The sequence below is a fragment of the Crassostrea angulata genome, chromosome 4, assembly GCF_025612915.1.
Source record: "Crassostrea angulata isolate pt1a10 chromosome 4, ASM2561291v2, whole genome shotgun sequence".
Classification (NCBI taxonomy): Eukaryota; Metazoa; Mollusca; class Bivalvia; order Ostreida; family Ostreidae; genus Magallana; species Magallana angulata.
In genome coordinates this window covers 16,818,935-16,838,426 of record NC_069114.1, presented here as the reverse complement: position 1 = coordinate 16,838,426, position 19,492 = coordinate 16,818,935, and the positions used below count along the sequence as shown (strand labels likewise).

Genomic DNA, 19,492 nt, shown 5'->3' with positions numbered 1-19,492 from the left:
ATCATTCATAGGGAAAACAACTGGAAAGAGAAAAAAACATAAAAAGACAAAAAAAAAGCCCGACGGGATATGACCAAACTTTAAAATAATCTTATTATCAATTTAATATTGTATTTTTTTTCTTAATTGTGTGATTATATATATCTTGATATATTTAACTTGTTTTCCAAAACTTTTAAAGAACAAATCGTAAAACTATTAATATATATTTACCAAAAAAGGGTAAATTATGATGTTACTGAGTTTATAATTGCTCAAAATCTAAATAGACTGAAGGCATTTGTAAGTGTATATTGAATTATGTATTAGTCCAAATATAAAGTATTTTGTGAATTTTTTTTGGAAGATAATTAGCTAGGTTCTTTTATGTTATTTTAAATTACAAATACAATATATGTAACTTTACAGAACACGAAAATGATATAGAATACCACAGACATAAATAACATTTATTAATGTCTCTGATACAAAAGAATTGTGTTTTATGCAATAAAAATACATATCAAATTCAAAACAAAAATGATAGAACGAAAATAAGAAGTATATAATACAATTCCTTACACATAATTTCATCACAATTGATAATAATCCACCCGGGGCGAAATATAGGAAGGGGGCGAAACCTTCCGGATTCGATTCAACTCGACTATCAGAAGTCTCGAGAAATGTTCATAGTCACGTGAGATTGTGCGAGATAAACTCGAGAAAATGGCCGTCCTACCACCAACTCTACCTTTTCCACAACAAATGAATGGCGACACGATGCTGGTAAACTTTTTAGATGTTTATTTTCAATAAGAATAAACCTTTTTTCAATTTACACATTGTCTAACAATTACATTTGGTGTAAAACCCTGTTGTGGTCGTTGATGGAATGCTTCTATTTTTACATATCTTAACAAAAAACGTTTTCCAATCATGTTTTCATATTTTTGAGAAATGTTTTATCTTGGTGAAAGTAAAATATACGAATTATTGTCTACATTTGTAATTCAGTATTAAAGAATAAAGCTAAATGTGGTCCAATTCGGTATGAGTCCAATAGATAGAATTTAGAAGTGTCTGTCCTCGGATATTCTGGTACACCAATGGACCCGGTATAACGGAATTCGTCGTTTATATAATATACCGGGTAAAATACCCTAATGTAGCAAAATAGAGAAGAAAAAATATATTTGACATTTTGAATTAGTAGTCTAAAATAGCCATATGCTGCACCAGAACTATTATTTACACATTAAATTAAAAACCCTTAGTTTTAGCAAACTTTTTTTTTTTAATTTAGAGTGAAACCTACGAATTACCAAACCTACTGGGTTGTGACCAGTTCTCACTGCATAACATTTCTTGCCAGTGCATTGTTACAGTCGTTTGACCAGTTCCGAATAGGGTACAGATTTGGAGGTGCTGTAAATGTTCCTGGGTGTTATTTTTAGATCTGATTTTTTGGCCGATATACACCATATCCCTGCTGATATAAATGCAATATTACTGCATTTAATTTTTTTAAAATAAAATTTTATTCTAACAAATTACGTGGGAAGCCATTTTACGAGTTGTGAATAAGCCGATGGGTTCCGAATAACATAACTGTTCCTATACATATGGAATGCAGATAAAAAAGTTTCGGCCCTAAAACTATTGATTGAACCTGTTGAATAACAGGTTTAATGCAAACATCTCAGTTATTTGTATTTTTTTAATAATATAGTTTGATTTGCACTGAAATGACAGACAAAATCACCGTAACAATAATTTAGCCTGGTTTCTAACATCTTGTCGCAATACAGTCACAGCACCTCCACTTATCATTATTGTGGTAGAATATGATTCATCTAAGACGGAGGAAGACATTTAATGAATTCCAGAAGTATTTGTTTTAATCAATCCCTTCATTAAATCCTAAAACAGAGGGAAACAAATTGGGTATTCGGAACTCATAAAATGACGCTCAATAAAATTCTGCTTCCACTTGCGTTTTTATTTTATTTTTTATCCTGTTTGCTTTTGGGTATGTTAGAACACATACTAAACCTACATTTAAAAAAAGAAATCTTGTTACAAGTGAAAATTTAAGGCACCGACAGACGATTTTATGTGCATATTAGCGTTGCAATGACCTGGATTTATTACAAAGCGAAAGTAGGTCGAATAATCTAAGACCGATATCAAATACATGTATGACCGCAAAAAATGAAACTACAGCAGAATTCAAACAAGCATAAATACGTGTTTATATTAAAGGTATTGATTTTTTCCTCCATGTTTTATTTCATTAATTTTTTGCTATTTAACTTCTGAACTATTCGGAACTGGTCAAAATTCGGAACTGGTCAAACGATTGTACATCATTTTATTAACACTTAAAATCATTTACGAAAAATGACATAACAATGCACTGGCGAGAAATGGTACTCGGTGAGAACTGGTTGCACGCCAATAGTAAAATAATTCTCTATAATTTGACAACCTGAGACGATTTATGACATATGTGTAATTATTGATTTTTTTTTTTAAATGGTACTCGGCGAGAACTGTTCGCACGCCAGTAGTAAAATTATTTTTTATCATAATTTGCCAACTCAAGATGATTTAAGATATATGTGTAATTTTTTAATTTTATTTTTTTGCAGGATAATGGACCCAGTGAAATAAAAAGAATGAAAACAGATGAAGAGCTTATGTTAGGTATGGTGGGCAGAGATGGGTTCTTCATAAAAGTGACATTAAAATATGATGAATATTTTCATGTCACTTACAGAAGAACCAAAACTCATTGTATATAAAATGACTTATCTATCAGTGGAGTTAAAAAATTTCCATGCGTTTTATACTACCTAGAGGTTTTGGAGGTAGTGACTGCAGCATATTTGGCAGTCTTTTTGTGATTCTATTGTTTATTGCGTTAATATATTAAAAAACTGTACAATGCACAAGGGAAATGGTTCAAGAGTGTGGGACATTTCATGTATAAAGAATGAAAGTGGTTATTTTATAGATTGAAAGGCATCATTTTTTGTACAGCAAATACACTTTTTTCCTCACCCAAGAAATTTTGAATTTGAAAAATAATTTCAACGTGAAATTTTTCTAAAGAATGTCAAAAAGCAATTGATGGTATCAGTAATATGAATGTATTTGCTTAATGTGAGAGAAAAAAGGGAATGCAAGAGAGATATCACCTTGTTAGCTCTGCAGTACAACCATGAATTGAAGGACACTCTCTTTTTTGTATTTTATGAGTAATATAGGCTGAGCATTTGGAAAAGGAAAGCTGGAAATCGGTTGAAGACTAATGAAAACCGGCTACAACGGAAACCCTCACTGTCCAGATCTGTTGCAATAACAGCCGAGCAATGAGTCTTTCGCCAACATCGGGATATTGTTTTTTTATTTCCAAACAAAAAAAACTTTTTGCCCCCGAATATTCAAAAAGTATTTTTGCTTTTATAAAGACCAGGATGATGAATATTATCAAATCAACAAAAATAAAACAAGGCTTTTTTTCATTCGTAATTTTTTTTTTTGGTTGAGATACTCATTAAAACTGAGTAGCTGGTTTCAGGAAGAATGTTTATTGTCCAGCTGAAAAAAAAAAATTGTTGACTGAAAAATGTAACGATTCTTGGAACAGTTTCTGTACAATTTAGAAATGAGTGTCATGGACAGAGATTTATTCTTTTTCCCTCTTCTCTCTGTACTTTCAGCCATCGGCTAACAAACAAGTTTCACAAGGAGGGAAGCAAACACTTTGCAGAAATGCCGACATGGATATCCGGCCACACTGTCTTCACAATATCTTGTAGAGATATTTCGCGCAGTTTCAGTGTCATGATCAGTACTAAAACTACATGTATATGACTGTTAAACCCATTGAGGTTTATTTTTTTTTCGTACATGGATTTCAAATTTTTTTTTATGATAGATTCTTTAAATGAAGCATGCAGAGAATATAGCTAGGAAAAATATTCTATATTTTCACATTAAATAGACGTTTGTGGAAATGCTGTATATTTTTTGACTGTAGTATCTAGGGTATTGAATGAAGGCGTGAGTGAGTGTGTGCATGTAACCTCTCTTGTTTGTATTTGCAGAACTGATCCAGACAAGAAAGAAAAACAAGAGTTCTTATTTATTTATATCTACTAATATGGAAGTAGCTTGAAAATTATGTTTAAAAAACTCTCATTTTATACATAACCAGTGTATGGCAATTTACATTTCAGAAATCTCTGTATTTTTTAAGCATTTCAGATCAGAACAGGCGATCTCTGCGAGATTAAAAGCACAAAGAAAATATGCTCAAGTTCTCTAACGCAGACCATCCATGAGAAAGTCACACCAAAGCTTAGGACTGATTGATTTGCAAACTTTCATAATTTGTTTTGTGTCTATTAAGTGAAATTAAATTACATACAAAATTTTTCATGCCTTCAATTGCACATTTTTTGACGGTTAATCTTTTTTAAATTAATAATCTATTGCCAACCATTTTGCTTTTATTGAGCACATTATCATAATCTATTCAGATTATACTTATTTTAGAGGTGAGTATTAATTAATAAAAAAGAATTAAATGACACAAAACAAATTAATAAGAGGAAAACATTTTATTGTATATCTTTTGGGACTGCTTTTGTTTTATTAGCAAACATTTCCTCTTTTATGCAAAGTTTGCAATAGTATTTTTTTTTTCAAATTAACTTTTAGGACAGATAGGGATGCTATTTTGAAAAAAAGAATAATCACATTTTGTTATGAGAAATTGAAATTGTTGCCTGATGAACACTCACACATGGATGTTTTCTTTCCTTCTGTGTTTTTCATGTAAAAAGGAAAATATGAGGTTGACCCCCTTTTCATGTGGCGACCAAAATATCATGATGCTGTGTTGCCATGACAACATGAATCAGACATCCACTGGAGCGTAGCGGTAAAGAATGTTTACAGAAAAGTATTCTGCTGAGAGAATTTATCCTGTCCATAAGATTGCCCTGCGACAAATGAACATGTACAACCATTTAACTGCACACAAAAACTACATGTACATGTCCATTGCTCTCAGATTACTTTTTCTTTCCATTGTTGCTTTGACTAAAAGTATTTTTTTTAATGCAATTGACTTGTCCATATGATGATTTGTACATGGCACGACATATAGTGAAAAATCTGCTTGTATATTTCAAGTAAGTGGGTTTGAAGGGGTAAGGACAGGGGTTACAACAAAATAATGCTTGTTAATCAATGGATGAGCAAGTATGGGGTAAGACAAAGTACGGGTAGATAATTTGAAAATATTCTCAGACTATTTATTATTGTGATGGAGACGCCCCCTCCCCTAAAAAAATCCACTTGCAAAAAAAAGTTTTGGACAATTTATTTTCTCCATCACTGCATATTTTTGTGTTTAAGTGCTCACTTCTTGTCTTCATCTTACAGAAAATGGAGTGTATATCCCTCAAGCGGATCAGGTTGGATCCCTTCTGGAAGGGCCAGGGGCAAAGAGAGACCAGAAACCATTTACTCTCCCAAAGCTGTCGTCCACTCAGCACGAGCTTGTACAGAAGGCAAAGAAATACGCCTTTGAGCAGAGCATCAAAAGTGTTCTTGTTAAACAGACTATAGCCCATCAGCAACAGGTAAGTCCTTATGAATTAATAATTTCTTAATTCTCTTTACTGCAGTTACAGTCTGGAGAAAGTATGTACTGATGAAACTGAATGTATGTTCAAATGAAATGGTCAGATAAAATTCAGTTTATGGAGGATTTTATGATTTTATGATATACATTTATCAGTTTATGAAGGATTTTATGATTTTATGATATACAGATTTCAAATACTAGATACCATTTAATGATATATTCCATTTGGCCAAAACAAACCTTAGAACTAACCAAGACAAATACAAATGTATTATGAGAAATAATTTTTGATTTAAAATAAAACTCTTTTCTTTTTTGCTTGTAGCAAATGCAGAATTTCCAGACAACGGTACAAAGACAACAGGCTCTAGCCTTGATGTGCAGGTAGATTAAACTCACTTATGAAGTTTGAGAGTCCTAGACATAGAGCTGGAGAGATGGGTTAAAACAGAAGCTTGCAATGAATCTTATTCTTTTCAAGATTTCTAGACTTCTTGTTTGGTGTAAGGTGAAATATTTTTAACATGGAGATCAAAATTGTTTTAAGAAAAGCTCAACTGTAAGAGCACATGTATTAATCAGATTGTCAACTTCTTGTTAAGTGAAAAAAATTTAAGTAAAATATTGTATCAAAATTAACTGGTTTAAAAATTTGGAAGCATCTAAAAAAAATTTGAGTTTTGAATATTCAGAATTTTTAAATTTTTGCTACAGGATATACGTTGGAAGTATAAACTTTGAGATTAAGGAGGACACAATAAAGCAGGCCTTTATTCCCTTCGGTCCAATTAAGAGTGTCAACCTTTCATGGGACCCGGTCACCAATAAACACAAGGGCTTTGCCTTCATTGAGTACGAGATCCCCGAGGCCGCACAGCTCGCTCTGGAGCAGATGAACAGTGTCATGATTGGTGGCAGAAACATCAAGGTAGGTCACATTGTCCATATACAGTGGGGCCTCAGATATCCGGATGCCAGATAACCAGGCGCTTCAGTTTACGGACAATTTTATTTGGGAACATATTTTTTATACGTTATTTTGTCTCATTTATCCGGAATTCTGAGTTCCGGATCCGGACGGTCTGTTTTTACCACAAAACACGGGACTACCAATCTTGCTTCATTTAACCGGACTGTAAAAATTGATGATACCCTAATCAGTACAAAAGATTACCCCTGTCAATTAAGTTTCACACATTTTTTGCTTGCTAGTCCCTCATGAGTAGCTTGTAGAAACACACTGACTTCCCAAATCACTTTCAAAAATTGGAAAATTGCTAACAACAGTGTATCACACACACATCACACTTGGACACAGAGAATTTAGCTAGATTCGGTTATCATTATTGTCCGGTTAATATTTCTTTTATGACAAATTAATCAAATAATGCAGAGTTCTTAATATCTAAAAACTTTCATCTCAACAGACAACTCTAGCATATGTTGCTATATGGTATCAAAGGCAAAACAACCTAGTATCAACACTGGGAGCCATTGTATACAAATACATTATCATTCATGACAACTGCTTACAATAGACACATTTCAGATATCCGGACGCTTCACCTATCCGGACGATTAGACTTAGGAACGAAAGCGTCCGGATATCTGAGGCTCCACTGTATATGGAAGCAGAAAAGAAAATATAGCCCCAAAATTATTATTTTGGTAGGATTGAATGACTGCACCAAACAATTCTTGAAGAACAAATGTTTTTTTGATAGAAGTGCAATGGATGAACCTGTTTTGAAAAATTCCAAGAAAAACAACTTTTTACATGTATATGTCGTGTTCCCTATAATGTACATGTACCGGTAGATGTAATTGCCAACAGTTTTCATTTTCAAGGAATGTTCTTCTACTTTTATATTGACCATGAATTTATTGAACATTACTAGAACCCTAACGGTGCTTGACATAACATTTGTTTGGTACCAGTGAAAATAATTACATGAACGGACATATCTTAATATATATTATATATATAGCAAGTTGTGTATGGAAAGAATCACATGACATGTAAGAGGGGAAAATCCAGGGGAAAAAAATCTCAGACATTTTGTTGAAAGCACAAATTGACTATTTATTAAGGTGGATTTTTAACAAAAAATCTTTGATTACGTATGTTTTTCCATTTGCTAGGTTGGGCGACCCAGTAACATGCCTCAAGCTCAGCCAATCATTGAACAGTTGGCGACGGAAGCCAAGAACCACAACAGAATCTACATAGCCTCGATACATCACGATCTTACAGAGAACGATATTCAGAGGTAAATGAGTTAAAGTGGTGGGAAAAGAAAAACTTTTTAAAAACCATTTCGCAAGTGAAAAATAGATAAGAAACTGAAAAACACTAAACCAGTGAATACTATCACTATGAAATCAAGGATGCCTTTAACATTAATCCTTATTTATTCCTCATCTTGATCAGAATTTATGCCTGTAGTTTATTATGCATAATATTTCAAAATGTCAGTTTTTTGTCAAGGTTTTTTTTACCATACTGCAAGTTTTATATTGAGTTTAAGACAAGTGAATAGATTTTATGTCTGTGTGCTGAAAATATGAACAGTAATTGTTCAATGTCATATTGGAAAATATTAAAAACTTTGTTTCTTCTTTGATGAGTTACTAAAATTGCTTTGTATTTTTATTTTCAGTGTATTTGAAGCATTTGGAAAAATTGTCAACTGTAAACTGGCCACAGAAACTGGTAAACCTGGAAAACACAAGTATGTTGTAATTTACAATTATAGAATTTCATTTTTCATGGAAATGAGTTGTACACAAAAATATATGTCTGTTTTGTCATGTAAATAATTGTCACTCCGGTTTTTTTTAGGGGATATGGTTTCATTGAGTTTGATTCCCAGCAAGCGGCCCAGGATGCTGTGACATCCATGAATTTATTTGATCTTGGAGGCCAGTACCTAAGAGTCGGAAGGGTGAGGATTCATTTCATTAATTTCCTTATTTTAAAGATAGAAAAATCTAAACAATGCAAGTGATCTCTTAAAAGTACTCTTACAAATAAGCATCATGACAAATGTTTTTATGTATGGGAGAATTCAAAAATTTTTGCATGGGAAAATGAATAACAACAAGTGATGTCTCAAGTTGAACATTCTTACATGTAAATGTTATAAAATTTATATACTGAGAATTAAATTGAATTTTGGGCACAAAAAGATATGTTGTAAGTTGTAAAACATTGTAGGGAAATTGCTGAAACATCATGATGAATGTTGTGTACTGGGAATTAAAATCATTATTTTACCATGTAATTGTTTAATCATTTGGGCCACTGTTTACTGCTTTTAGGCCATCACCCCTCCCGATGCCCTGCAACCGATGGCTGGGCCCGGCACATTACCAACCGCAGCAGCTGTAGCGGCAGCAGCAGTCACCGCAAAAATCACCGCAATGGACGCCCAGGAACAAATCAAGAGCCTGGTACGAGACCTTGCACCATGTCAAGTTAAATTAAAAGCTGTTTGACCAAGTTTTATCAAAATTGTTTATGTTAACAGCATATTCTGGGCATTAAATTCTCATTCTCTCTTCCCTCTCTCTCCTCCCTCTCTCTCTCCTTCCTCTCTCTCTCAAAGTGAAATGAAGTTGCTTTAAACAAAGTATATCATAATTTTAACTAGTTGTAACAGAAATATATGATTGAAACTTATATGATATATGTGTAAATGACATATATCCTAATAATGAATGGTACATTGCAGGCTCCCCCAGGAGTTGCTAAGCCCATGAGTCTTGGGAACAGTCCGTCCCTGTCCAGCTCACCTGTCCCCCCACCAGGTGTGGTGGCCCCTGTACCTGTCCCACCTGTGTCTGTGGTGGTGCCACAGCTTGGTTCAGCAGGCATTGTAACCACCACTGCACTGGGGATGGTGATGCCACCCGCGGTGGAAGGAGTCCCTGGAATCGTCCCCACAGCTGTCGTGGCCCCTACAGGGCTGGGTGTTGTTGCTCCTGTACCTGTCCCAACTTCTATACCAGGTATGACAGGTTTTTTTTTAACCCACACATTTGTAATCATAAGCCTTTATAATTATGTGACATTGACAGCCACCCTTCTTTAGTTAATTTTAAAAGAGAGTATCAGCACGTTGCTTTTTTCCAAAATTGTAAACATCGCACATTCTTCAAATGGTTGTGTTATAATCAGGTGACCATTAAGACTCATGGACCACGTGCTTTCTCTCTGCAAGTGTTATACACAGGGCTGTATTTTATTCAGTTACTGTAAAGAGTGTTAAGATGGATGATTGTCAAACTTATATTTAGTATCTCATTCTTTTGCAGTTGCCATGCCGGCTATGATTCCCCTACCTCCTCAGGACAAGGAGAAGGAGCTGAAGAAGGAAGAGGAAGATAAGAAGAAGAAGGCGGATGAAGACTCCACGCAGACACTGGACCAACAGGAGAACATGAAGATCAGCGGCACCAACGCGCGCCACATGGTGATGCAGAAACTCATGAGGAAAACGGAGGTCTGTTTTAATTGACATGTCTTATAAACTCGCTCAAACTTATACATGGAATTTTGAGATATTGGTGTACTAAAATGTATACAGTCAAACTTCGTTATCTCGAACTAGATTGGACTGTTTAAATAGTTCGATATATCTGAGTATTCGAGATATCGAGGGTAAAATACTTAAAAAAATAAGTGGTTGGGACTTACAAATCACTTAGACATATCCATTGTATTAGAGATATCAGTGTTTGAGATATCGAAGTTTAACTGTATTGTGAAAGGTCGTTGATATCTCAAATACCCAATAATACTGTATCGATCAAATACCCGTAATCCGGTGAATATAATACGCAGTAGTGTACAATACGCACCCCCCACTTTGGGTCTGAAAGTGGTGGAAAAAAGCTTGTTGGGATGTATAATACGCATCAAAAAAATTGACCAAACGGTATCCCGAGTATCAACTTTGTATGCACGCTCAACTTCACCGCGGGAATACGCTACCGGAAATAAGAAAAAAACAATATTTTTTTAGATACTGATTTATTATAACTAATACATCGCGGTAATATCTTTATTTCATAATCATGTTTTAAATAGACCTAGTATTAAATATTCTACCGGAAATAAAATCCACTACTTTTAACAAGGGTTATATAATTGTGTAGTGAAAAACGGACGGTGTACAGGTATGAAGATTACGGACCTAATTAAATTCTTAAATAATTCCGATCAAAGTGATCAATTAGAGGCCTGGAACATAATAAAATATGTGCACAAATAGTTGTGTTGTGTATAGTACACTTATAGCCTAAGGGGAGTGACAGAGATACCCAAGGTGTCAAGCGTTAGTGGTAGGGGAGCACAACAATGGCTTCAATTACCGGAATAGGTTATAGAATTATTTATAGTCATAATTATTTGCAATAAATCAATTAGCATTACATGAAAATGGTTAAAAATGAGCCACATGACGTGAAAGCTGTTTTCAAAGAGCACGTGGCCACCCAAGCCCGCATTCTATTAATAACAGCAGTAATGGCGGCGTACACGGAGATAAAGAATAGACAGTTCAAATTAATTTTTAAAGGCCATTTTAAAACAGTTTATTTATTAACAGACTTTAAGTATACATTTTCTTTAATTACATTCTATAATAATGATTTCCTAAGGGTTAAATAATAATATATATGTGGCAATGAAGTAATGTTACGATGTATAGCAGGGTATCGGTCTTTTCTGTGAACAGCATAGGTAATACTGTAGTACGATATCCCGTGCTTCACCTAGGAAAAATATGTCCAAATCCTATAGGGATGCATAATACGCACCCCTTTCTCACGGTAAAAAATGGTTGGAAAAAAGTGCGTATTATATTCACCGGATTACGGTACATCACTAAATGCCATTCATATGCGTATATGAAGAGGCACACTTATCATACATGATATTATAATATGTGTTCGGTATATTTAATATAAATTTAATTGATATTAGGTGGAAAGTTTAGGTGATAGGACTTAATGATCTGTATTATTTTACAGTGTAAAGTGATGGTTCTGAGAAACATGGTGGGACCAGAGGACTTGGACAGTGAACTTGAGAATGAGGTCACGGACGAATGTGGAAAATACGGAAATGTTAATCGTGTCATCATATATCAGGAGAAACAGAGCGAGGAGGAAGACGCAGAGATTATTGTCAAAATATTCGTAGAGTTCACTGCTCAATCAGGTAAGTTTTGTTGTGTATCATGTTAGCAATATAATATAGTATTTTGTTTTATTATACTTTCATTTTAAATACTGAAATCTGATTGGTTTAGACACAGTTGATAATCCATTCTATTACCCTCAGCGTTAGCAACACACTTGGCAATGGGTAACACAACGAATTGTTACATGCGCGTAAATTATGCGCGTACGGTTCGCCATAGAATTCACTTCATTTCTATGTAAAAGCAGTAAATTTTTCTTTAAAAATAAGACATTCAGTATAATAAAATAAATAGTACCTGTTTGGGAGGGTAACTGATGAAATTGACGCCTCTCAAAAACCTTCGCTTCGCGTCGGTTGACAGTGCTTTGCTTGGGGTGTCAATTTCAACAGTTACCCTCCCAATCAGGCACTATTTATATAGTGTAAACTTTTTTAGCGTATCATTATTTTTTTATGTTAACTGTTCCTGAAGAAACTGTTGGCCTCAAGTCTGTTAAACTTGCTTATCAGCACAATTTTTCTCTATGCACTTCACACGTCATTCGCTGAGTTACTCTCTTAAGATGAATTGTCTGCAGCTCCATAAGCTTTAGATCATACACATTATGTACACAAGCAGCTTTAAAAGTTGGCTTTTCATGGTCAAGTTAAGCTATCAATTCTCTATAGCTTATGTAGTCCTACTTAATGTGATTCTACAGCATTTGGAGAAATGAATACTTCTCATGCTATTCTTATGTTTTGTAGAGGTGGAAAAGGCTTGTGCTGCCCTCAATGGAAGATACTTTGCTGGTCGAATTGTCACTGCAGAAAAGTACGACGAGGACATGTTCAATGCGAACGATTTATCAGGATGAAAAAAACGTGTTGCGGTTGTCTGAATTGACAAGACTAATGAGAACTTATACACAAGACTAGTGAGATCTTATACAAACATTTGTTACCATGAGAAGGTTAAACTGGAGGTGTGCATCTAATGACGAATCCTTGACTATTGTTGTTGATTGAAGGGTTTTTTTTCAGCCGAATTTGTACAAAATAATCTTTTGTATCAACACAACCATGTTTTTTCATTTATTATTGTACATCACTTCGCTATGTTGACATGATTGTTAGAGATTGTTACATCCAGATGTATGGCAGCTTGTGCTGGCCCTATGTACAGCGGAACTAAAGAAATTGTTCTGTATCTAATAAAGATGTAAAAAACTATTGTCTTATCTTTCATCAGTATCTTGAGTTCTAAAAGATTTTAAGATTGTTTTTTTTTTTAAATGCTTTTCATCTTATGTCTATTTGTCCGACAACTTGTTAAATCATTTACTAACAACTCCATTACAGTAAAACTCAGTTATAGCAAAGTACTAGGAACCAGTGGATTTACTTTGTTATTTTCATAGTTTACATCAATATCTATACTTACCTGCATCAACTTTTTGCATTTTCCCCGAGCTGCCTACGATCATGCCTGAACTTTTGAGACCACCCCTGTGGTATCATCTAGTGTTTACCCATAATGCACAAGCATACTTCCGTTTCAGTTTTGTTCGGGCATTCGAGAAGAAAAGCCGCGTGTTTTTCTTCGATTAAAATTTCTTAAGCCTGCGGTCTTAAAATGTCTGATTCATTTAAAATTTGCGTAAAATGTAATAGAGAAATGACCGTTTTGGATGACCACGCAGAGTGCTATAGACACAGAGTTTGCAACGAAGCATTTCCATGCGAAGTTTGCAGTAAGTGGTCAGAGGAAAAACGGACGTTGATCAGAAAGATGATCGAGCGAAAGAAATCTGAAGCGGGGAGAAAGTCAGCTACATTGCCAAATCCAGAAGTTCCCTCTGTGGGGAATAGTGGCAATCGTTCTGATAGTCAAGTTTCCTCTGCGGGAAACGTAGCTGCATCAGAAATTCTTTCTCCGACAGAAATGAGTCAAAATGGCGGCGACTTGACGCAGGGTTCAGTCCCACCTCAAGTAGGTAATTTTCCGCCTTTCGTGTTGGGGAATTTCGAAGCCCAATGGCAGCAATATCAAGAGAATTGCATGAAAAGGTTGATTGACGCTAGAATTAAAGAGTTGGTCCAGGATTCAAATAAACAACCGACTATTGCTATTACGTCTGATGTTCGTTCAGACAGGGCGTGTAACAGGTTCGATAGATTTCGACCGTCAGATGATCAACGCTCCAGAGAATCGGATGACGATGATCTGGTAAGCCACAGAGGTGAAACTGATCAAGTCATAAGCAATTCACTTGATGATGTTATAGATGTTCACGAGGATAATCGTTCAGAGTTTGATAACTCTGTCTTGGGTTCAGTACATACGCATGACACAGACTCTAATGGTTCATGCATGGTAGACTGGAAAAATTTTGTTAAAAAAGTGTCTACAGAACTGAACATCAACTCAGTTGATGCCTCTGAAACTCAGAGCCGAGACTTCAAATCATACATGTCAAATCGTTTGATTGGGACAAAATCATCTACCCCACAACAGTCTTTGCCTATGGATGGGTACATTTTAAACACATTAACAGATGTTGATGAAGAATTCCAGCGAAAAGGTGCGATTCGGACTTATAAAGCATCAGATGATGAAAAATACCGAGTCGCTTCTTCCGACTTTGACAAGTACTGCACAACGCCGCGCCTTGATGACAACATTGAGGACAACAGTTTTACAACAGGGAGAAAAGGAAACAAAAATTCTTACCGTTTCTGCAACCCTATGTTGCATTCACGCAACAACGAGTTATGGAAGATAGATCAAGGATCTCGACTTCTTCTAAGAGAGTTGACATATGCCTCTCTAATTACGTCCTACGTTGATAACGTTGTATCTGATGAGGACAAGACAGAGGCCCTACAAGCACTCATGCAGGTGTTCAAGTCAATGGCTGATGTTACTTCCCGCATGTTAGTGGGTGCAGTTGCAGCCCGCAGAGCCATTCACATTGAGGATTTGGCTTTTAAAAACAAAGCAACTGAAAACAAACTCCTTGTACAGACAACTCTGAATCCTAAGCTCTTTTGTGGGAAGTATTTTGATATTCTTCACGCAAGTGCAGAAAGTATGCGCGATGCTAAAGAAACACAGCACCTGAGGGGTTCAAAGCAGAGAGATGGTTCAGCCCTCAGTTCTGCAAGGAAAAGAAAGAGAGATGATTCAGTGGGCACCTCGGAACCGAAAGAACAGCAGTCATCCTTTGCAAAGAAGGGAAAGTTTGCTGCAGAAAAGAATCAAAAGACTACTATAGGAAGAGGACGAAATTTCAATTCAAGAGGTTCCTTCAGAGGTCAAACTCGTGGCTCTGCACAAGATCGTTTGGGGTTTCGTCCCCCAAAGTAATTTTGACGGATCAATTAGAGACTCGACTCAAGTTGCAGAAATCAGCCAAAGTAGGCTGTCGGATCATTTCGTACCACAGGGAGTGGATGAAAATTACATCCGACGATTGGATTTTAAAAATAGTCCAGGAAGGACTCAAACTTGTGTTCATAAAACACCCTCCAAATACAGGAGTAAGAATAACAAATGTACAAGATGTCGTCCAAAGACAATGTATTTTAGAAGAAATAGAAAGTTTATTAGAAAAGCATGCCATAGAGATTGTTCCCAAGGCCCAGGAAGGTCAGGGGTTTTACAGCACCTTTTTTGTTGTTCCAAAACGAGACGGAGGTTACCGTCCGATTCTCAATTTGAAACCGTTAAATATATTTCTCCAAAATCAACATTTCAAGATGGAGTCTCTAAGGTCAGTAATACAGGCTCTGAATGTAGGAGACTGGGTGGCATCAATAGATCTAAAGGATGCATATCTACATGTTCCAATTTATCCAGAAGACAGGAAATACCTCAGGTTTTGCATAGACAATATCCATTATCAATTCAGGTCAATGCCCTTCGGTCTAGCAACAGCCCCAAGAGTGTTTACGAAATTAATGGGGGCAATAGGTGCACATCTAAGAAGTCAACAGATTTCCATTTATATGTACCTGGATGATTGGCTTCTCAAAAATGCAGATCGAATGACATTAGTTCATCAACTAAGGAGAACTTTGTTTCTGCTGATGGACTTGGGCCTGGTAATAAATTAATCCAAGTCAATTCTGCAGCCAACGCAACAGATAACTTATCTTGGAGCACTATTCAACCTCCAACAGGGTATGGTCTACCCCAGTTTGGACCGTTTTCTCAGTCTGTTTGGGGCAATTTCTACCATGGTTATGGAATCTTTTATCCCAGCACGTACATTCCTCAGAATCCTTGGTTTAATGGCAGCCTGTATAGATTTGGTACCTCTTGCCAGACTCAAGATGCGTCCCATTCAGTTCTGCCTTCTGTCTCAGTGGCGTCCACATGTGGACGAACTGGATCATCTGATTCAAATGGACAGTTTCCTCATCCCACATCTTCTCTGGTGGATAGAGAGAGGGAATGTTCTGGCAGGAACGTCTATTCTGAGCTTCAGAGCAGACCTAACCTTGTGGACGGATGCATCAACTTACGGGTGGGGAGCCCACCTAGAGGATCGCAATGTGTCGGGGAAATGGACGGTGATAGAACAGTCATCACATATAAATCTGTTGGAACTCAGTGCAGTGGAGAATGCACTTCATCACTTCAGGGACAATGTCAAACACAGGCAAGTCTTGCTGAGGACAGACAATTCAACAGTAGTGTCTTACATCAATCGCCAAGGGGGGACAAAGTCTGCAGCCCTATGCGTGATGACATGGAGGATTCTGCATTGGTGTCACCTTCTCGGGATACAGCTCAAAGCAGCTCACATTCCAGGGAAAAAGAATGTAATAGCGGATCAGTTGTCCAGAGGGCGACAAATTCCCAAGATGACAGAATGGAGTCTCAACCAAGAAATAGTTCAGCAGATTTTTCGAGTTTTTCCCACTCCAAACATAGATTTATTCGCAACAAGGGAAAACCGGAAACTAGCAGTGTTTTGTTCTCCGTTTCCAGACCCCTTGGCATGGGAATGCGATGCGCTAGCTGTAGATTGGACAGGAATGTTTGCATATGCATTTCCGCCTCCCATATTAATTCCGAAAGTACTCAGGAAAGTGGAACAGGAGTCGTGTGTTCTTCTCCTCATCGCTCCGTTTTCACCAAGACAGTCATGGTTTCCAGACCTACTACATCTATTGGTCGACATTCCAAGGGAACTTCCAATAATAAGAGACATGTTGACTCAAAGAAGAGGGCAGTTCATTCATCCAAGTCCAGAAAGTCTGCATCTGGCGGTTTGGAAAATTTCAAACAACAAAGAACAGAGAATAGATTTTCTGAGAAAGCTAAGTCATTTATCTTCAACTCACGAAGACAGTCAACAAGAAAAATGTATGATGCTAGAATACGAATCTACAAGGAATGGTGTGCCAAGAACCAAAAGGATTCAGTTGAGGCCACTGTAGCTGATTTAGCAGACTTCTTCATCTATTTACATGAAGAACGTAATTGTAAGCCAAATACTTTAATGGGTTTTAGGTCGGCGATAGCATCTATGCATAAGGGTTGGAGCAATAGTTCTGTCAGTAACAATACTGATCTGTCAAAGTTAATAAAAGGAATATACAATTCTGAACCTAATGTACGACCATTACTTCCAAATTGGGATTTGCCGACTGTTCTTTGGAAGTTGTGTGACTCCCCATTTGAACCGATGAATTCATGCGATATGAAGTACCTTACATGGAAGACAGTGTTCCTTGTGGCTCTGGCAACAGCATCAAGAGTAAGCGAAATTCAAGCTCTTTCAATTGGAGAGTCACATTTACGTCTTGAGCAGAATGGAATACGTTTATTACCAAATATACAGTTTTTAGCCAAAACTCAGAGATTAGGAAAGCCATGGAAACCAATATTCATACCAGAGTTTAATAGCTTTGCAACAGACAGTAGAGACTTGTTTTTGTGTCCTTGTAGAGCACTTAAAATGTACCTAAAAAGGACAGAGTCTTCTCGTGGTGATGAAAAGTGTTTATTCTTGACTTACAAATCAAACTCGCAAAAACCAGCATCCAAGAATTCAATTTCAAGATGGATTGTGTCACTAGTAAAGTTTGTGTATGAACATAACAGTGAGACCTTATCTCATGTGCGTGCACATGATACAAGACGATTGGCAACTTCATGGGCCCTTTTCAATGGTGCAACTCTAGAGAAAATTCTACAGACAGCTCATTGGGCAACAGAAAACACCTTTACTTCATTCTATATGAGAGATGTTCCTCAAGGAGAAGCTCGCTTTGCCAAGTCATCAGTTCTTGATACATCGAGATGGGCAAAAGAAAAAGAACAAAAATAGAATATCTTTTTGGGTGAGTGTATTCTTTATTTTACTATTATATGATAGTGATTGTAATCCCGCCCAATATTTCTGCTACAAATTCTGCAAAAAGTTGATGCAGGTAAGTATAGATATTGATGTAAACTGGAGGTTTTTAAAGGTAAAACCCCTGTTTACGAGATATCTATACTTACCTGCACCACCCACCCCTGTTCATTGGGTCCTAGTTGTGTAGGCCCTCACAAAACTGAAACGGAAGTATGCTTGTGCATTATGGGTAAACACTAGATGATACCACAGGGGTGGTCTCAAAAGTTCAGGCATGATCGTAGGCAGCTCGGGGAAAATGCAAAAAGTTGATGCAGGTAAGTATAGATATCTCGTAAACAGGGGTTTTACCTTTAAAAACCTCCAATTCATTATATCCGTTTAACAAATTCGTAATAATAACTATAGCAAATTCACTATATACATGTTATCTTTAACAAGTCTATAATTTTTACTAATTAAAGCTTAAAATAAAAATACCTTACTCCGATTACATTAACAATCGGATTGTGAATTGAAAAATTTATATGAAATTAAATTCCTTCAAACTATGATGTTAAATAGTAGTGCAAACTTTTTAAACTGTAAAGAAATTCGTTATAAAAGTGTTAAATTTCGTTATTATTAACCTCTACGGGACTCAAAATGAGTTCACTATATCCGTAAATTCGTTATATCCGAATTCGTTTTTACTGTAAAATTCTGTAATGATTTGTTAAGAATTATACAGGGGACTCAAAAAACTTCGCTATATCCGAGAATTCGGTATATTCGTGTTCGTTCTAAACGAGTTTTACTGTATATCAGTCAACTGGTAATATTGGTATGACACGGGATACTGTACTTTACTCTGAAATGAGTTATTTCCCTTCGTTTAATCATTAGAAACATAGCAAAACCCACAAAACATTTTAATGCAGGATTGTGTTTTAGTTTTCAAATGATTTAGAAAACTTTTAAATAAGAAACAAATAAGTACCATATTTACTTATACATGAAGTTTTAAAAGATAATCAGGAGAGGACACCAAAGTGCGTTGGAATCGTTATGCTAACACAAAGTTTCGTCAAATTCACGGAATCCCACGCAAAAGAAGAGTAAAATAAATCCAGGTAAGTGTATCGGCATTCTTTATGCAGAGTAGTAGTCTATTTAAGAATATGTCTTTACATCTTCATTTCCACTGTTTTCAAATGAGTTGCTCCCCTGGTTAATCAAACTTTATTGTAGTAAGCGAAGTATGCGTGTCGTATATTTCAGTGTAGAAAAGAACCATATTTGTAG

The 19,492-nt window shown here is 36.0% G+C and overlaps 3 protein-coding genes across 6 annotated transcripts; all 3 read left to right on the top strand.

Moving 5' to 3' along the window:
- The first annotated feature begins 633 nt into the window (after positions 1–633).
- On the top strand, positions 634–13,077 carry LOC128179627 (poly(U)-binding-splicing factor PUF60-like). Of its 4 annotated transcripts, XM_052847131.1 has the most exons (14): positions 688–768; positions 2,634–2,688; positions 4,836–4,933; positions 5,440–5,639; positions 5,970–6,028; positions 6,359–6,572; positions 7,787–7,914; positions 8,305–8,376; positions 8,487–8,589; positions 8,966–9,097; positions 9,379–9,655; positions 9,962–10,149; positions 11,681–11,870; positions 12,603–13,076. In XM_052847131.1, the coding sequence occupies exons 5-14, from the start codon at positions 5,973–5,975 to the stop codon at positions 12,710–12,712; spliced, it is 1,470 nt and encodes a 489-aa protein (XP_052703091.1). In that variant the 5' UTR covers positions 688–768; positions 2,634–2,688; positions 4,836–4,933; positions 5,440–5,639; positions 5,970–5,972; the 3' UTR covers positions 12,713–13,076. The 4 variants fall into 4 exon arrangements, with proteins under 4 accessions (XP_052703088.1, XP_052703089.1, XP_052703091.1 ...); XM_052847128.1 differs by lacking the exon at positions 4,836–4,933 and having other exon boundaries at positions 634–768; positions 12,603–13,077; XM_052847129.1 differs by having other exon boundaries at positions 684–768; positions 2,634–4,933.
- A 183-nt stretch (positions 13,078–13,260) lies between these two features.
- Positions 13,261–15,848, top strand: LOC128179628 (uncharacterized). Its single transcript, XM_052847133.1, has one exon. It carries the CDS (start codon positions 13,471–13,473, stop codon positions 15,202–15,204), a length of 1,734 nt encoding a protein of 577 aa, XP_052703093.1. The 5' UTR covers positions 13,261–13,470; the 3' UTR covers positions 15,205–15,848.
- Positions 15,849–16,076: 228 nt separating this feature from the next.
- On the top strand, positions 16,077–17,285 carry LOC128182116 (uncharacterized). Its single transcript, XM_052850731.1, has one exon. The coding sequence runs from the start codon at positions 16,077–16,079 to the stop codon at positions 17,283–17,285; it is 1,209 nt and encodes a 402-aa protein (XP_052706691.1).
- The last annotated feature ends 2,207 nt before the right edge of the window (positions 17,286–19,492 follow it).

Bases quoted from the DNA above. Each gene is read 5' to 3' on its own strand.
- LOC128179627 (XM_052847128.1), top strand. From the start codon at position 709: ATGGCCGTCCTACCACCAACTCTACCTTTTCCACAACAAATGAATGGC. The intron at 10,150-11,680 runs GTCTGTTTTAAT...ATTATTTTACAG, and splicing joins AACTCATGAGGAAAACGGAG to TGTAAAGTGATGGTTCTGAG. The intron at 11,871-12,602 runs GTAAGTTTTGTT...TATGTTTTGTAG, and splicing joins AGAGTTCACTGCTCAATCAG to AGGTGGAAAAGGCTTGTGCT.
- LOC128182116 (XM_052850731.1), top strand. From the start codon at position 16,077: ATGGTTATGGAATCTTTTATCCCAGCACGTACATTCCTCAGAATCCTT.
- LOC128179628 (XM_052847133.1), top strand. From the start codon at position 13,471: ATGTCTGATTCATTTAAAATTTGCGTAAAATGTAATAGAGAAATGACC.